Source organism: Xenopus laevis, chromosome 1S (genome assembly GCF_017654675.1).
Source record: "Xenopus laevis strain J_2021 chromosome 1S, Xenopus_laevis_v10.1, whole genome shotgun sequence".
NCBI classification, from domain to species: domain Eukaryota; kingdom Metazoa; phylum Chordata; class Amphibia; order Anura; family Pipidae; genus Xenopus; species Xenopus laevis.
The window spans coordinates 179861196-179878881 of record NC_054372.1 but is presented as its reverse complement, the minus strand read 5'-3'; the positions used below and the strand labels follow the sequence as shown (position 1 = coordinate 179878881).

Sequence of the window (17686 nt, the reverse complement as noted above, 5' to 3'; positions counted from 1 at the left end):
GGTTACTGCCCAAGTGAAAATTTGCCCAGTGTTTATAAATGAGCCCCACTGTGTATGCATAATGCAGAGGATACCAGCTCCAACATGAGGCTGGAACAGAGGGACTTATCTAAACAAAGAGAGCACTGATGGCTGTGGAAAGCAATATGGCAGCACTGTGTCATAAGTCAAATTAAAATAGCGGATGTTTACCTTGGCTTCACTTGCTCATTAAAGGGCATGTAAAGGCAAAAAAAAATAAAATCTCATTTTTACTTTCTTTAATGAAATAGAAACCTATCTCTAATATACTTTCATTAAAAAATGACTGTATACAGTGAAATTCTGCCTTCATTTACTGCTGTGGATAGGAATTGTCAGACGGCCCCTAACTGCTCTACAGGGAAACAATCATACTTATGAACAGCAGGGGGAGCCCCCGCCTTACTTCCCAGCCATGCAGAACTCAAGCAGCTTTGTTTGTTTCCGTGTAGAGCAGTCTGCAACGGAGATTTGTATAGGATTTTATTTTTGCCTTTACATCCCCTTTACTGTTTCCAACTCCAGCTGCAGGGACAAAGATCCAGATTTAAACAGATAAAGGATTATTTTGCTGCAGCCACTGGTTCTGCAGAGTTGGAGAAAGTTTGTATTAAACAATACAAAAACTATAAAATCCACATTAGATGACATGACAACACAGGACCCAGTGCAGTCTGTATATTCTGATTATTAATCAGTCTTGCTGTATCAGCTTCTGGCAGATATTATTTGACTTGTGCTGTTTTGATAATTTATGATGATCCCTAAGCAGCCCAGACCACACTGAGCATGTGCACAGTCTTGGTCTTGCAAAGATGTTTAACAAAGCTACAAGATGGTGACCCCCTGTGGCCAACTTTGAAAACAAAACTCATTTGTTTGATTAGGCTTGTGGTGCAGTAAGTTCATGTTTATGTTTAGTATACAAAATACAGCATTTCTAGCCTTTTTCTATTTTAGCCTTTCCTTCCCCTTTAAATAACACTAGAGATTATGATGGAAACAGATAAATTCAGCATACTTACAACCCAATGTGAAGAAAATTCCATACAGTGTATTTGCAACATGTCCAGATGCCATTACATTACACGTCAGAGGACTGTTCAGAGTAGTAAGGTTCTCAAAAGTTACACTTGAAGTCGTTTGGTTTAAGATCTCGTACTGCGTCTCTGGTACCTTAACACCTTTGACAAGCCAATATATTCTACTGGCATCTTCTCTGAGACAAGTCTGATTAATGACACAGTAAGCTGTGAACGGCCTTTCACCATGCACGATACCAGGGTCCGGAAATATGCGACCACATACCTTTACTAGTTCAGCTACAATAAAAATTTAAAAAAAATAAAAAAAAGGTTAAAATGGCACCATATCTCCTTTTTCAACATAAGTTCAATAAATAGGGGTTGTGTTGAGAATACTGCATGACTGTTCCTTTAATAACTACACTTTTTGTTATTTTCAAAAGAAGAAAACTGAACCAGTTTCACTTTCCATATACCTGTTTGAAATAAACCATTTGCTGGTTTTGCCAAGCAAAGGATAAGCTAAAAAAACAAATTGACAAATTGGCAATCCACAGATAAGCCCCCCCCCCCCCCCCCCGTTTAAAGGCTGCAGCTGTGCTAAAGAGTTGACATTTTTGGATTTTCTGGTCCTTGTCTTTGTGACTTCCCATTAAGCCACTAGACCTGTGTGTTTCTAGATGTTAAAGGGATACTGTCATGGGAAAACATGTTTTTTTCAAAGAGCCTCAGTTAAAGGGGACCTGTCACCCAAAAAAATTATTCAAAATCCTATTTTATCACATTAGTCAAGCAAAAATAACTTTAATTACACTGTATAAATTATTTGAATCTTGTTTCCTTCAGTCTGGGAATTCAAAATGATAGCAAGCAGGCAGGAGCCATTTTGTGGACACTGTTTTTAAGGAAAGCCTTGCATCATCTCAGAATCTTGTTTGTGCACCAGAATGGGGGACCTGATGTCCATCCCCATGACCTGGCTACACAATTAAATGGTAAAGAGAATGGGGGAATGTGGGGAGAGCAGTGACGTCTAGGAAGTGCTGAATGGAAAGTGAAAGTAATTGTCTGCCCCACTTCTATGCCCAGGGCATAGAGGAGGGGCAGACAATATTTGATTGACAGCTGAGATGTTTAAATTAGTTTACAACAGCTATGAATGCTTTAATAAAAAATAGAAATTGGATTTCATTTTTAATTTGAAAAGGACTTTTATTATACAGATTTTTGTGTCTGGGTGACAGGTCCACTTTAATAGTGCTGCTCCGGCAGAATTCTGAACTGAAATACGTTTCTCAAAAGAGCAAACAGATTTTTTATATTTAATTTTGAAATCTGAAATGCGGCAAGACATATTGTCAGTTTCCCAGCTGAACCCAATCATGTGACTTGTGTGAGGTACTGCAATTTGGAGTGATATCACGCCCTCCCTTCCCCCCCCAGCAGCCTAACAGCAGAACAATGGGATGGTAACCAGATAGCAGCTCCATAAGACAAGATAACAGCTCTCAATAGTAAAATCCAGGTCCCACTGAGACACATTCAGTTACACTGAGTAGGAGAAACAACAGCCTGCCAGAAAGCAGTTCCATCCTAAAGTGCTGGCTCTTTCTGAAACTACGTGACCAGGCAAAATGACCTGAGATGCACCTACACACCAATATTATAAATAAATAAAAAATACACTTGCTGGTTGAGGAATGAAATTTTACATGGTAGAGTGAATTATTTGCAGCATAAACCGTGTAATTTAAAAAAAACACCATAAAAATTGTGATAGAATCCCTTTAAGTAAATAAAGTAATGGGGTTGGGGACATCCTGTCCTCTGATTGTTTACCTGCTGTGCACAGACTTTTGGCTGAAACAGCTCAGATTCTCTTGCTCGACAGAGCAGGTGATTTCACGATATCTAAAATAAGAGCCAGCGCCAAAGGCACAGGTACAAACAAGGAAACAAATGTATATTGGGGAATATTGTTTAGTATATAGCATCCCGTATTGTGCTCAGTGGAAATTATTAAGTGTACCACATATGTGTTAACCCCTTCCGGTTACAACAACCATTAGTGGGTGTGACTCACAGGTTGCTCAATGAATCCGGATGCTTTTAGCTTATAGTCAGTTTCAGCTGTACTCTGATCCCCACACCACTACCCCAAGGCACTAGAAACAGAATCTTATGAAGGCGTTGTCACACACACACACAACCCATATCAGAAGGGGAGCTGTGTCTGTGTCTCAAGATAAGATCTCTATGTGCAAGTTGTAAAAGAGAATGTTTACGTTTACTCACCTATATAAAAATAGAGTTTATATAAGGAAAGTCAATTTTTCTTTCTTCATGGTGGGGTTAACACAGGCTGTGCACTCAATAATTTCTACTGAGCACAATACGGGGTACTATATACATTTGTAGCCTAACAGAGCTTTTGTTTTTAGTTGGGGTCAGTGACTCCCATTTGAAAACTGGATAGATTCAGAAGGCAAACAATTAAAAAACCAAAAAAAAAAATTTTTTTGAAAAACCATGATCTTTTATTATATGCTGCATGAGCAGATGTCTTAAAATGTGCTTCAATTGGCAGTTTTGAAGTTCAAGTAGGTGAGTTTTAAGGAGGACACGTATTCCGTGTTCTCGATATTCCTGGTGCTAATGCTTAATAGCAGTTTGTACACATAAAACATTGCTACAAGCGAAGCGTGCCCCAGACCCAATATTGAACCCCAATGGAAAGCCTGAGCAGAAAAAACCCAAATACCACTGTGTTATGCTGGCTCTGTTAACCGAAAATCCCTTGTTTGACAAAATAAAAGAACAGAGCTTAAAAAGTCACACAGACAAAACAAACAAACAAACAAATGTATTATGCCAAGTGTGGGTTATAAAAATTAAATATCTAAATTACCTTGATGAACAATCAAGACAACCGAAGAAATCAAACAGAAAAAACGAATCTTCATTTTCATCACGATTATCACCCTCACTCCAGGTCCTAAAAAATAAGAATATTATTAAGCTACATTCAAGTGATTGGTAAGGTTTAAAGACGGAATTTTTAAAAAAAACAATATATCTTATTTGAGCATTGGAAAAAGAAATAAAATAAACACATACACACAGGCTTGTTTTACTACAGCGTGACCTCCAGAGCTCTATTAATTTTTACAGGGCTTTTTATGTAGGACACTGTCTGCTCTGTATGAAGTAAATATGCCAGAAAGAGAGAGAAGTAGGATTGCTGCACCAAGCAAGAGTCAAGCCCCATAATATAGGTGGTAGGGGGCTTTATCTGTCCCTCTATGTTTAATAAAAGGGGGCTGTCTTAAAATTTAATATTAGTATGCTGTAGAGCAGAGGTTCCCAACCTTTTTCACTGTGAGCAACATTCAGATGTAAAAAGAGTTGGGGAGCAACACAAGCATGAAAAATGTTCCTGGATGGTGCCAAATAAGGGCTGTGATTGGCTACTGGTAGCCCCTATGTGGACTATCAGCCTACAAGAGGCTCTGGTTGGCAGTACACCTGGTTTTTATGCAACCAATGCCTCTAAAGCTGGTCACAGACGCAAAGATCCGATCGTACGAATCAATATACGAACGAACTTTCCCATCTCCCGACCTGCCACTAACCACTCAGATCAAAGTCTTACCATTCCGACCAAATAAAGTAGTTAAAGAACAGATCAGTCGATGTTCTGCCCCTGACAGCAATCATACGAAATTTATGTCTGACAAAGCTGGTGACAGCCTCCCATTGAAAATCATACGATAGGCAATACACGCAGAGATATTACCCGCAGCCGACAGAAATTTTCTAACTTGTCCTATCGACCAAACAATCGATCTCCACCGGACGAAAAATGACGGGACTCTCCACACACGTGCCGAAAATCGTACGAATCCTTGATTCGTATGATGAGATCTTTGCGTCTATGGCCATCTTAAGCCCAGAATTCAGAAATAATCACCTGCTTTGAGGCCACTGAGAGCAACATCCAAGGGGTTGGAGAGCAACATGTTACTCAGGAGCTACTGGTTGGGGATCACTGATGTAGAAAGTGATAATATGAGACAATTTGCAATTGGTCTTCGTTTTTTATGTGTCTTTTTTTAATTATTTAGCTTTTTGTTCAGCAACTCTCCAGTTTGGAAGTCCAGCAGCGATCTGGTTGCTAGGGCCCAAATAACCCTAGCAACCAGGCAGTGATGTCAATGAGAGTCAGGAAGATTAATAGGAGAGGGTATGAATAGAAAGATAATGAATAAAAAGTAACAATAAAATTGTAGCCTCATGAAGCATAGTTTTTTTTTTGGCCGCTGGGGCTAGCTAGAAAATAAAAGCAAATCGTTTTTAAAATTAAAGACCACTTTAAAAGTTGCAAAGAACTGCCCATTCTATAACATACTAAGGGGGTTATTTATGAAACTATAAAATACAATTTTTGGAGATTTATCATATCCGAGGATGGTAAAAAGTCTGAATCTAGAATCTGAAAATCTGCCATCTGACACCTACCGAAGTTGTATATAAGTCAATGGGAGTAGTCCCTATCCTATTTGGAAGATTTTGTGGTCTGCACTGGAATTAATTTTCGGGCAAAAATCCAGAAAAAAATCTGGCTTTTTGGAAATTTTTTCGTGTTTGTTACAGATCCAATTAAATTGCACTTTTGTAATAATAAACAAGGATATCGTGGATTCTAGTTTGGTCTGACTTTTTTCATCAAAATATCAGAAAAATGCCGATTTTGATAAATAAGGCCCAACAGTTACATTAAAAGGTGAGCTACCCCTTTACCACAAGGAAAACAAATTATTTCTATAAATCAACTTTACAGATTCAAAAACCATGTTATATATGCAATCTCGTATTAAACTGATTGGAACGTCATCCCAAGGACCTGATTTTCTGGATGTGACAGTTTTTTCCAACCCAAAACTGCTAGTCCATCTCACTCGGAAGCAGTGAGTAAGTCCAGTGTTTTTAGTGAGCTGTAAGACTTATATTATATGGTCAGTGTACAGAGCAGAGGCAGAGATTTGCATTTAATGTTGCAAGCAATTTCCCAGAAGAGGACGGGCAGTAGAACAGAAAGGATTTCAGGAAGCAGAGATCATTAGAAAAGAGGCATGGCTTAAACAAATGTGTTGAAAGAATGAAATGTCCCAGAGGAGTGCTCCAGCATGGGAATCAGGGATGCTCTGGGCTGTCTACCAACTGCATTTCTTAGGAAGAAGAATCTATTCTCAATCATACACAAAAGCAGTGGGAATAGTGAGAAGGAAAGTCACTACACTACAGGCTACAAATGAAATAATGGCAGCTGCTGAATGGGTCCCAGCTATTTTGCAACAATAATTACACATAGTTTTCTGGAAGTGCAATGAGTAATACACTGGGCTCTGCGGTGTGGAAATAATTGTAACATTATTCAGATATTCAAATATTTACTCTATAATGCAATTTACAGTGCCCACCTATTCCCAGAGAGAGAGCTGTGTGTGTCTGTGCGTCTCTATGTATTTCTGTCTGTGTATGTGTGTGTATGTGTGCGTATATGTGTCTATATGTGTCTGTGTGTGTATATGTGTGTCTGTATGTGTATATATTTTTTGTGTGTGTATTTGTGTGTCTGTGTGTATATGTGTGTATATATATGTGTATGTGTGTGTCTGTCTGTCTGTCTGTCTGAGCTGCTCCAAATAATGCATAGAAATAATCTTCTCATCTTTATTTAGAGCTTCGTGGCCAATTGCCAGACAAACAGATCTTTGCCTTATTTGGCCTCCTATGAATCTGCCCAAACCACTGTGGTTTAGTCTGACCCCCCAGGCCAATAATTAGATTAGATAGGGGCCCACGCAGACCCATCAGCTGTAAATTAGATCAGCAGCTCAGCGCAGTACTTATACTACAGCATCTTCATTTCGGGAGGGGGGGTGAACTTTATGGACTTTGGTCTTTTATCAACCTACTTTGTAACTACAATGTAACTTGGTCTTTCATCAATATCTACAAGGACCAACACTGGTCAAGTGAACAGCCAATGTCCGACTCTACACAGCCACCTTAAAGTGACACGGACAGGAAAAATAACTACTTTTCAAGATATTAATGCACATTAAAAGTTGCCTATAGGTCATGTTGATGGATAGTTCTGCTTCTGTAAGTAATTGTTACTTGAAATTCCTAAACTTGACTGTTTCGCCAAACTGACTGCATATCAGTCTCAAATATGGCAGACCCCTCACAGAGGAACATGGGGCATCACATAAGTAATGAAAGAGCATTGGGCAAATGCTTTTATGGCAAAATTATAAATATCATGCATTGACAATGTTATGATAGATGTAAAAAAAACAAGTTTAATTTCTGGTATGTACAGTACCACTTTTCTGACTAGAAAATGTACGCACACCAAGCTGTAATGATTTTGGTTCTAAAACATTTCACATCATCTCTTCCACTATCTGTTCTATTGTCCACTCCACCCTCTCTTTGCCCAAATCTCCATCCATTCATGCCCCACAAAGAAATAATTATATCTATCTACACTGTATAACATGGCACACATTAAACGAGGTTGCGCATGTGCAGTAGAAGGAAAAGCCGAACTTTAACTAAAAAGTTCTCTATTTCGTTCAACTGCGCATGCGTTTTCCCGGGGAAATTTGAAGAAAGAAGAAAAACCCTGGGGTTTCAGGTAAGTCAATACAATCACTTGGGGTGCCTAACATTTGGCACCCCCAAGTGCAAACAGACTTTCCTTCTCCTTTAATATAAAGACAAGCCTGCGTTTTATCCACCCTTTGAAATAGTGCTGACAAACTCCTAGAATTGATTGAATGTCCCCAAAGATCTTTCATTCAATATGCCCACCAAATGCAGGAATATGAGCCATCGGAGAGAGGATCGCATCCACTAGCCAATGCGCTTCTTGATCCCACTTGAAAATCAAACCTGTCCATTGGACGATTTTCCGGCAGATATTTGTCACATGGGCCTGTCTGAGGGCCCCATAAATCAGTTCAAAGGAATCATTATAAAAGGTGGCCATGTATGGGAAGATTTAAGATGCCGTTTCGGGTACTTTCGACAAATTCGCCAGCTTATCTGCCCATGCATGGGGCCCTCTGAAAGTCCTCTCGACCGAGGCTTTAATCCTCTGTCAGATTGAGGACAGCATCGGCTCATTGATACGCTCTTCACAATGACTTTTCGTATTTCTTGGGCCAAACCAATTGCATTACCACTATATAGCCCACCCAAGCTGGGCCTATCGGAAGAAATGAGTGAATCTTACAGTGTATGGCCACCTTTACACACTGCAAACAGCTTCAGCAAAGAATACTGGATGCATTTGTACTACAGCCTATGTAAGCACCAAAAAGCAAATCTTTCCTTATCACTAGCTGATCTGGAAGGTACCACTGAGCCAGGGTAGAGTCCTGCTGCGGGTCGGGTACCTGTGGGTTACCCAGAAAAACCTGCAGTACCCTGCGGGTTGCAGGTAGAAGTTTCGGGGTATAGACGCAGGGCAGCGGTTCGCTGAGTTTGCGGTTCGGGTCGCGGGTCTTCTCAATAGCGAGTTTTACTCCTTTTTTTCTGATCACGCCTACTTCCAATGCTGTCACTTCCGGTTTACAATGACATTGCTTCCTTTTTTACTCCTTTTTTTCTGATCACTCCCAACTTCCAATGATGTCACTTCCAGTTTACAATGACAGTACTTCCTGTTTCTTGATGGTCAGCGGGTCGCTGATCAGGTTTCGGATAAGTTACTTGCGGGTCAAGTAGCGGATCCAAGCGGGTAAGTATGCGGGTTAGAGGTCGGGTTCAACAAATTGGTTCCGCACAGGACTCTAAGCCAGGGCTTAGGGTCCAATTTTTTGAAAAGAAGATTGTGCTGCTTTATTACTAGCAATACGGATACTTTCTATAATTTACGGGGTGTCATGATCACTTTACAGGTAACGGTTTTCAAAATATCCATATATTATTAGAATGGTGTTCATGAGAGTGAATTTCACAAGTCAAACCACAACAAAGACATTGGTAAGTGATTCTTTACAATCTGTACTCTTAGGGGAAAAGTGCCAAAAAGAAACATAGTAGGGAGTTTCAGGACACCACAAACCACAAAATGTCTGAAAATTCTGCTAAGCACAATGTATTTATTTTACAGTCTGATGCTACATGAACAACAGCAAAGCTGCCCACTGGCTCGTGGGGTGTTCTGGGTGTGGATTCTCCTTTACTGGACTGGCACAATGGCACACAGGCTGGGGATTCACTTTTCTCTGCTGGCGTATAAAATGCAGGCCAATCCAAACCTTTATCTGCACTGTGGGGGAGGAAAAAAAGCTGCAATGTGTATATATAAAAAGTTTAGGCAAAAAGCGCAAATGTGCAATATAAATTTTGATGAATGCTCCAAGAATATGAAACAGGAATTCTTGTGAAAGCTTCAACTTCAGGTCCCTTAGGTAAAACAGGTGGAAAGGACAACATCATACCTCCCAACTGTCCCTCCCAACGTTTCTAAAACTTAATTGGCTTGTGGCGGAGAGCCCAGAATATGTGGCAGGTGCACTTAGATATTGTTGTAACAATTTAAGATAAGCAAAGAAACAATTGTAAATATATGCAGGTCTCTTGGGGAAACTATGGCTTGCAGCTTAAAGGGCATTTTCACCTACATTAGCAAAACCGTAACAACACATAAAAACCATAGAAATGTGTTCACAACTTTCATAAACTGCCAAAGTTTGTTAAATGAACATGGTGATTAGGGGTGTGGCCACAAAAATGGGTGTGGGTCAAACAATTTCGCCACTCTATGCGCAGCAAATCTTTGTGTCCCTTTTTCTATTTCCAAAATGTTGGGAGGTATGCAGCATATCAATATGGTGGTTAGTAAATCATTTCACCGTTTTGTAAAGAGCTGCCTGTGCACTTGTATTGTACCAAGTTTTGTACAGAAGAACAAACGAGACGTAGCCAGCAGAACTTTTGTGGCTATAATGGAAGCAGAAGTAGACACTCCATTCCGCTGAAGTAAATAACACAATACCAGTTATAGACAAAACACAAGCAAACTCCTTCCCAAAATACATCACTGAAATATACTGCTGATTTTGCAGCCGCTGTTCCACAAAGGGGAATTTCTGCCCCAATTTAGAGCTAAAACTCATGACTACAAAAATATACACACATTAAACTCAAATGTAAAACTTCAGCATCTAAAAGTTGCCAGGTTTATGTAGATGTCAATTCGAGCGGTCTATGCCAAATTTTACAGCAGTTTTTGCTGTTTTTTTTTAAACTTTTCAACCCATTGAAAACGATAAATAGGGTACACATTCAAGGTTTTGTATTTTTTTCTTAATTTTATTCAGAGTTTTTAATAAATAAGCAAACATTTGAGTCAAGTCTATTAGAAGAATAAAAAAAATTCTATAACATTGCACAAATTCTAATGCATAGACCATATAAACTAGGGCTCTCATTCACAAAACAATCAAAATCTTATTGCTTTATTTGCCCTATATAAATGATCAGATCATAACCGACCCTGACAACTGTTCCAAATTGATACAAGTAGTTGATACATTTCTCAGAGTATTAGCAACTATTGTATCAATTCTAACAGCTGCCTGTAATGAAACCCAGAGATTCTGCTAAGCAGGGACAAAGATAACAAATGTATCAACTAAATGTAGCAATTTAGAACAGCTTACAGGGTCGGTGACCCCCTAGAGCTGCTTTAGAAGGTGAAAATGATACTTTACACTTCCATATTATAAAAACGGTGACACATAGAAAATAGAAAGTAATTGGAAAAAGTCGTTATTTCTGGTGATCTATCTGAAAACAACTAGTTGTTTCAAGTGAACAACCCCTTTAATGTGATTTAATTGATTCAGTTAGGTGCATGAGCCAAGGTTTGGATGCACAAAGCACTCATGTAGCAGACACTCAAGTATGAATATGAATAAATGATATGACTCACTGGATTAAAGGAGAAGGTTATCCGAGACAAACCATAGTGGTGGGGAAACGTGAATAAAATGAATCTAACTGGAACTATGAAAGATTAGCAACGCTTTATTAAATTAAATTGATGAAATAACCTCTGTTGAGGCTTTTAAAACGGTTTAAAATATAAATTAACCGTTTTAAAAGCCTCAACAGAGGTTATTTCATCAATTTGATTAAATAAAGCACTTGCACTTTATAGGATCACTCAATCACTCAATCAATGAGATAAATAAATACAGAAGGAGCTATTTGATTGTGTCAAGCATGATATAGAGATACCAAAGGGAACAAGCATTACCCCCTTTTCCTTTTTAGTTGTTTCCATAGAAACAGAGAGTAAGTAGGGATTTAAGAATTGCTCTGGGGGTTGAGTTTGATTGAAAGGGGATACTTTCCTATATATATATATATATTAAGTTTATAGATGAGATTTATTTAGCAAATAGTAGCTGACGTTTTGGCTAGCACTTTAGCCTTTCTCAAAGTGAAGCCTCATCTATAAATCTCATCTATAAACTTAATAAGACCTGGTAGTGCTCGCCTACTTCTTGGATATCCATGATGCTCTTTTGCTGATAGCACCCAGGCACACAACACAGCAGATTACGAGTTGTGCGGGGTTTCTCTCTCTCTCTCCAGAGGTGCACGATCCAAATATGGATAATATATGAAAAGAAGATCAGCACTCTCTGTAGTTTAGTGAAATTGTGTTGATTTATTAATCAAAAATCACATCTTTTTCCCTTTTGTGCTTTTTAAGTCAAAAATAATTTTCCTCTGTGTAATCAGAATTACACTCCTGTATACCGTTTGTTACATTGTATAAATGGATCTGATGAAATTGTCTCTGCTACTTTGTAGATTTACTGTAGATGTACTTTGTTTTTAACATTGTATTCCTTTTTGGGACTTATTTTCTTCGGTACAGGGATGCTTTCTTTTTTCTCCACACATGATGGGGTTAATGTTATGTGACTGGTGAGGTTTTCGCACACATGACTGGGTCCACAACATGTGATTGGGTGAGTGCTGTGCTAGTGCATTTTATCTATTTAAATCTGTGATATTATTTAAACTTGATAAAGGTCTTAAGCTGGCCATAGACACAACGATCTGATCGTACAAATCGTGGATTTGTACGATTTTCGGACCGTGTGTGGAGAGTCCCGACATTTTTCATCCGGCGGAGATCGGTCGTTTGGTCGATCGGACAGGTTAGAAAATTGCTGTCGCCTGCCGATAATATCTCTGCGTGTATTGCCGATCGTACGATTTTCAGAGGGAGACTGTCACTAGCTTTGGTCGGACATAACTATCATACGATTGCTGTCAGGGGCAGAACATCAGCTGATCTGTTCTTTTCTACTTTATTTGATCGGAATGGTAAGACTTTGACCTGAATGGTTAGTGGTGGGTCGGGAGATGGGAAGGTCCAATCGTACGTTGATTCATACGATCGGATCTTTGCATCTATGGCCAGCTTTGGAAGGAGACCGAAACACACACACACATATATATATATATATATATATATATATATATATATATATATATATATATATATATATATCTTCAATTATATCAAGAGAGTATCCACACCAAAGCTTACTATAACCTGCATTTAAGGTGAGCTTTCAGGTACTTATATGAGAGCAAATCTGACCATAACTGGCCTTCAGTCTTAACTGCCACTGCTTCAGGCCCCCCCCCCCACTCCGGATGGGAACTACTGATGTAACTCAGATCTGAGAGAAGAAGGGATTCGCTTTAAATAGAAGGGTCTTGGACATACAGTGGGTGTGGTTTAGAGAAATGTGACCAAATATGCCCAGATTTTTCAAGCTTGGCAAGTCGGGAGGTATCATTCTGAAGGATTTTGCAGTTGTATGTTTTTTCACATTTTTTAAAAACATTTACCCAAAATATAAATGCACTTGCGAGAGGAAAGCAACCTCTACTGCTCTATACTGTCAGACACTTCCTTTGGTCTCCAGCAGCACGCAGATGCCAGTACCATATGCATGGCACTTCCTGAACTAAACACTAACTCAAATGGTTATATTTGTCCCATCTGAAAACCACTGCAAATGGCGTTTAGACTTTTTTTTACTGTAAAGGAGCAGATGACAAAATTCCCTGCGTTACTAAAAGTACGGGTAGGTAAGGGATCCTTATCCTGAAACCAGTTATCCAAAAAGCTCCACAGTACAGGAAGGCCATCTCCTTTAATGGTATATTTATCAAAAAGTGAAGTAAGTGATGCTAGAGTGAAATACTGTCTCTCTCCATTCATTTCTATGGGATTCTTAAAGGCGTATTTATCAGAGGGTGAACTTTCACTTTCGCCCTTTGATAAATACGCCTGGTGGTATTTCACTCTAGTGGACCGTGGTTATGTCTAACTTCACTCTTTGATAAATATACCCCATAGAGTTTAAGAAAATAATTCTAATTTTTAAAAATGTATTTCCTTTTTCGCTGTCATAAAAACCAGTACCTTGTACTTGATGGTAACTAAACTGCAAGAATCTATATCGGAGACAAAACAATCCGTAAAGGAGAAGGAAACCCAGTCAGCGCAAAAACCCTCCCCCTCTCCCCTGTGTTGCTTCCCCTCCCCCCTGGCTTACCTGTCTCACTGGGCAAATGCCCCTAACTTGTTACTTACCCTTCTGCGCAGGTCCAGTCTACGGAGTTCACCGATGCCATCTTCTTCCTGCTTTGACCGGCACATGCGCAGTAGGAGCATTTTGCCAGTACGGATCTACTGCGCATGCGCCAAAAGTCACAAAGTTTTTGCACCGACTGGGTTTCCTTCTCCTTTAAGGGGTGATATGATAACTATGTATAAATATATAAGGGGGATCAAATAATAATCTCTCTAATGCTTTATTTACCAGTAGGTCTTTCCAGCTGATGCAATTTCACCCATTCCGATTAGAAGAAAAGAGGTTCCAGCTAAATATTCGGATGGTGTTTATTACAGTGAGAGCTGTGAAGATGTGGAATTCTGTCCCTGAATCAGTTGTACAGGCTGATACATTAGATAGCTTTAAGAAGGGGTTGGATAGTTTTTTAGCAAGTGAGGGAATACAGGGTTATGGGAGATAGCTCATAGTACAAGTTGATCCAGGGACTAGTCCGATTGCCATTTTGGAGTCAGGAAGGATTTTTTCCCCCTTTGAGACAAATTGGAGAGGCTTCAGATGGGTTTTTTTGCCTTCCTCTGGATCAATTAGCAGTTAGGCAGGTTATATAGAGACTTAAATGGTTGAACTTGATGGACGTGTGTCTTTTTTCAACCTGACTTACTATACTATAAGTCTGTGGCATCTGCTGTAGGAGCAGAACACCATTATTGCTTGGTGCAACTGCAGGTAAAGACAGTCACACCGTTCTCTTATTGTCTGGTTTTCAATGTACAAACCACACTCGGGGAAACCAGCGGTTCAAGACAACCTCAAACAAAACCCAATGGGGTAGCGTTACTTCGCAATTAAACGTTCACTTTCCAAGCAGCCTGGGACATTTCCAAACCTCTTTTTTAACAATTAAGGCAGCATCGGGGTAATGCTGTGTATATTAACTCGGGACGCAATTCATCTAGATTTCAGTTTAGGATTTGGACAAATCTTAATTGTTCTGCAGAGCTGAATTTGAGCCCTTAAATTAAAAGCCGTGGACAACTGAATACAATATTCTTGTTCACAATTACTGCAAAATTAAATGTAAATATGCAAATATGTTTGGATGAGAAATCAGGTAACATAGTAATTTAGGTTGAAAAAAGACACACGTCCATCAAGTCCAACCTTTTAACTTTTTTTAACCTGCCTAACTGCCAGTTGATCCAGAGGAAGGCAAAAAAAAAATATTTGCCCAAAACCTTAAACATAGAGCATGTTTAAGGTTTTGGGCAAATATTTTACACCTCATTGCAATGTCTTTACCATTTCACTGCTACGGAGCTGCAGGGCACACAGAAATACACCCCCTTCTAGTTTCTATTTTTTAATCCAGAGGGACTGGGAACATACTGGTAAAGTCCAATTTTAACCTATAATGCCCCAAGACTGTCAGAGGCTGCAGTGAGTTACTGTTCAGACAGGCCTTAGTTTTCGAGGGCACAATACCCGTGTGAGGCCCCATTATTTAAAATGCAGTCAGCTGCAATTTATGAGAGTAAAGTGTTACTGGCATCCTGATACGACTCCCTGCTGGAGAAGAACAATAATGTGGGGAGTAACCCAACGGCTTGCTGGAAATAGCTCAATCAGAAGAGATCCATGAATGAACAAGAATCCTAAAATTACGGAGACCAGGAACAGACTGAGGGACTTGTAAAGGGCACAAACAACACAATGGTTTCATTTACAGCCACAGTTGTAGTCACACTAAAATTCCCGTTGTGCAAACAGATGGTATTTGCACTCAAAGCAGCCCCTTGCCCCTGAGTGGAATTGCACCTAAAGAACAGGGTGCCAATGCCATTTTGATGCCAAGTGACAGAATGACAAACATTTTCAGCACAAATGCATCTGTACAGCAAAACATGAGCAGTTTGATCACAAGTGTTTGATGCAATTGCAACTCCCGCTTGTGCAATTAGGCTGGAGTATAAAATGAACCTGGCTAATTGATAAGTGAGCACATGTAGCTGTAAATGACCCTTACACAGACTATGAGGATTGCTTTGTTGTTTGCAGGGCCAAAGACACAATATACTCTGTAACAACAACTATTTATAATCCAGCAAGTGGCTCTCCAGCTGTTACTGAACTACGGCTCTCATCCCTGGCTGGCTGAGGATACTGGGACATGCCATTATTTATTCTATCTTGCCTTGTTATACTCACTCAGCTACATCTGATGCCATGTCTCACAATGGAATCAAAGAGGACAAGTATCTTTTCTGCTTTTCTGTGAGGCCTTGAATGATTTCCCCTGCCTGAATGTCACTTACTGTCTGTCATTTACTGAGTGTCCCTTACCGACTTTCATTTACCGAGTGTCACTTACTGATTGTCACTTACTGACTGTCATTTACTGAGTGACACTTACTGACTGTCACTTACTGAGTGTCACTTACCGACTTTCATTTACTGAGTGTCACTTACTGATTGTCATTTACCGAGTGTCACTTACTGACTGTCATTTACTGAGTGTCACTTACTGAGTGTCACTTACCGACTTTCATTTACCGAGTGTCACTTACTGAGTGTCACTTACTGATTGTCATTTACCGAGTGTCACTTACTGAGTGTCACTTACCGACTTTCATTTACCGAGTGTCACTTACTGAGTGTCACTTACTGATTGTCATTTACCGAGTGTCACTTACTGACTGTCATTTACTGAGTGTCACTTACTGAGTGTCACTTACCGACTTTCATTTCCCGAATGTCACTTACTGAGTGTCACTTACTGATTGTCATTTACCGAGTGTCACTTACTGAGTGTCACTTACTGAGTGTCACTTACCGACTTTCATTTACCGAGTGTCACTTACTGAGTGTCACTTACTGACTGTCATTTACTGAGTGTCACTTACTGAGTGTCACTTACTGAGTGTCACTTACCGACTTTCATTTACCGAGTGTCACTTACTGACTGTCACTTACTGAGGGCCCTAGTTGGGCAGCAGGACCCACAAAGCTCCAGTCGCGTCACTAATAAGGGGCAGAGCCGAGAGGATGAAGAAGCAGCGGATACAACTCAACGAACTAAAAAAAAGTGTAAAGTTCCCACAACCCCAACACAAGTAATAATATATAGTTCTTACCTTTGGCGGATTCACACGTATGTCCGTGTAGGAAACATATCCCAATAGCCCCTCCGCTAATTCCCGGCCCCAGACATCACCTCAGGGCAGCGAATTTGCGTTCAGCCCGAGATGCCAATGGCTTCGCTTACATTGGAGAGCCAGGGCACGTGACTTCCCAAACTACAGCTCACTTCCCCCCTCTGCTTGTCACAAACAGTAAGGGGACGGCGAGGGGAGGAGATTTCAGAGATAACAAGCCCTGTGGAAGGCGGAGTATGAGGAGGAGTGACGTAAGCGGGAGGAACCGAGGTAGAGATTGACGCCCCTATCAAAGATTAAAATGTGGCCATAACAGAGGGGCTGGGCGCAAGCGTCTCAATGATATCGGGGGGAAGGATGTCCTAAAATGTACATCGTATTCCATGATCCTATTGGTTGGCAAAGTCCCGTGCTGCTGAGGGAGAAGTGTCCTATTGGCTGTCTGTGTCCCATTCCCAGACCCAGTGAGGCACTTCCAGTAAACACCTCTCCCCTGTCTGAGCCCATGCCAAATGCATTCCATAACCTGCAGCTGCAACATTTATTCCTTCTTCAGTTTGTGTATTTGAAGAACAGCGCAATCACAAAAGATGTATCTGGTGCATAATGTGTCTCATTGCCGTTTGTACGTGTATATAGTGAATAAAGTATCCCCTTTTTTGTAAAATATAAGGATATATGTTACCCAGGAGTTTCATGGGCTGAGTGTTTTTATACAGGTCATGGAACTCCGAGGTAACTTCTAATATCCTTATATTTTGCAACTGGGGGTACTTTATTTATTATAATACAC

General features: G+C 40.0%; 1 protein-coding gene across 2 annotated transcripts in view; it reads right to left on the bottom strand.

Annotated features, from left to right (window-relative positions):
- il6st.S (interleukin 6 cytokine family signal transducer S homeolog) overlaps positions 1-17388 on the bottom strand; it is a 45853-nt gene extending 28465 nt beyond the window's left edge. The window contains exons 1-3 of one of the 2 annotated variants that reach the window (XM_018240972.2): positions 16873-17388; positions 3955-4041; positions 1047-1343 (exon numbers count right to left, since the gene is read on the bottom strand). In XM_018240972.2, coding sequence (XP_018096461.1) covers positions 1047-1343; positions 3955-4015 — 358 coding nt within the window. In that variant the 5' untranslated portion in view covers positions 4016-4041; positions 16873-17388. 2 annotated transcript variants of the gene reach the window in all.
- Between the last annotated feature and the right edge of the window lie 298 nt (positions 17389-17686).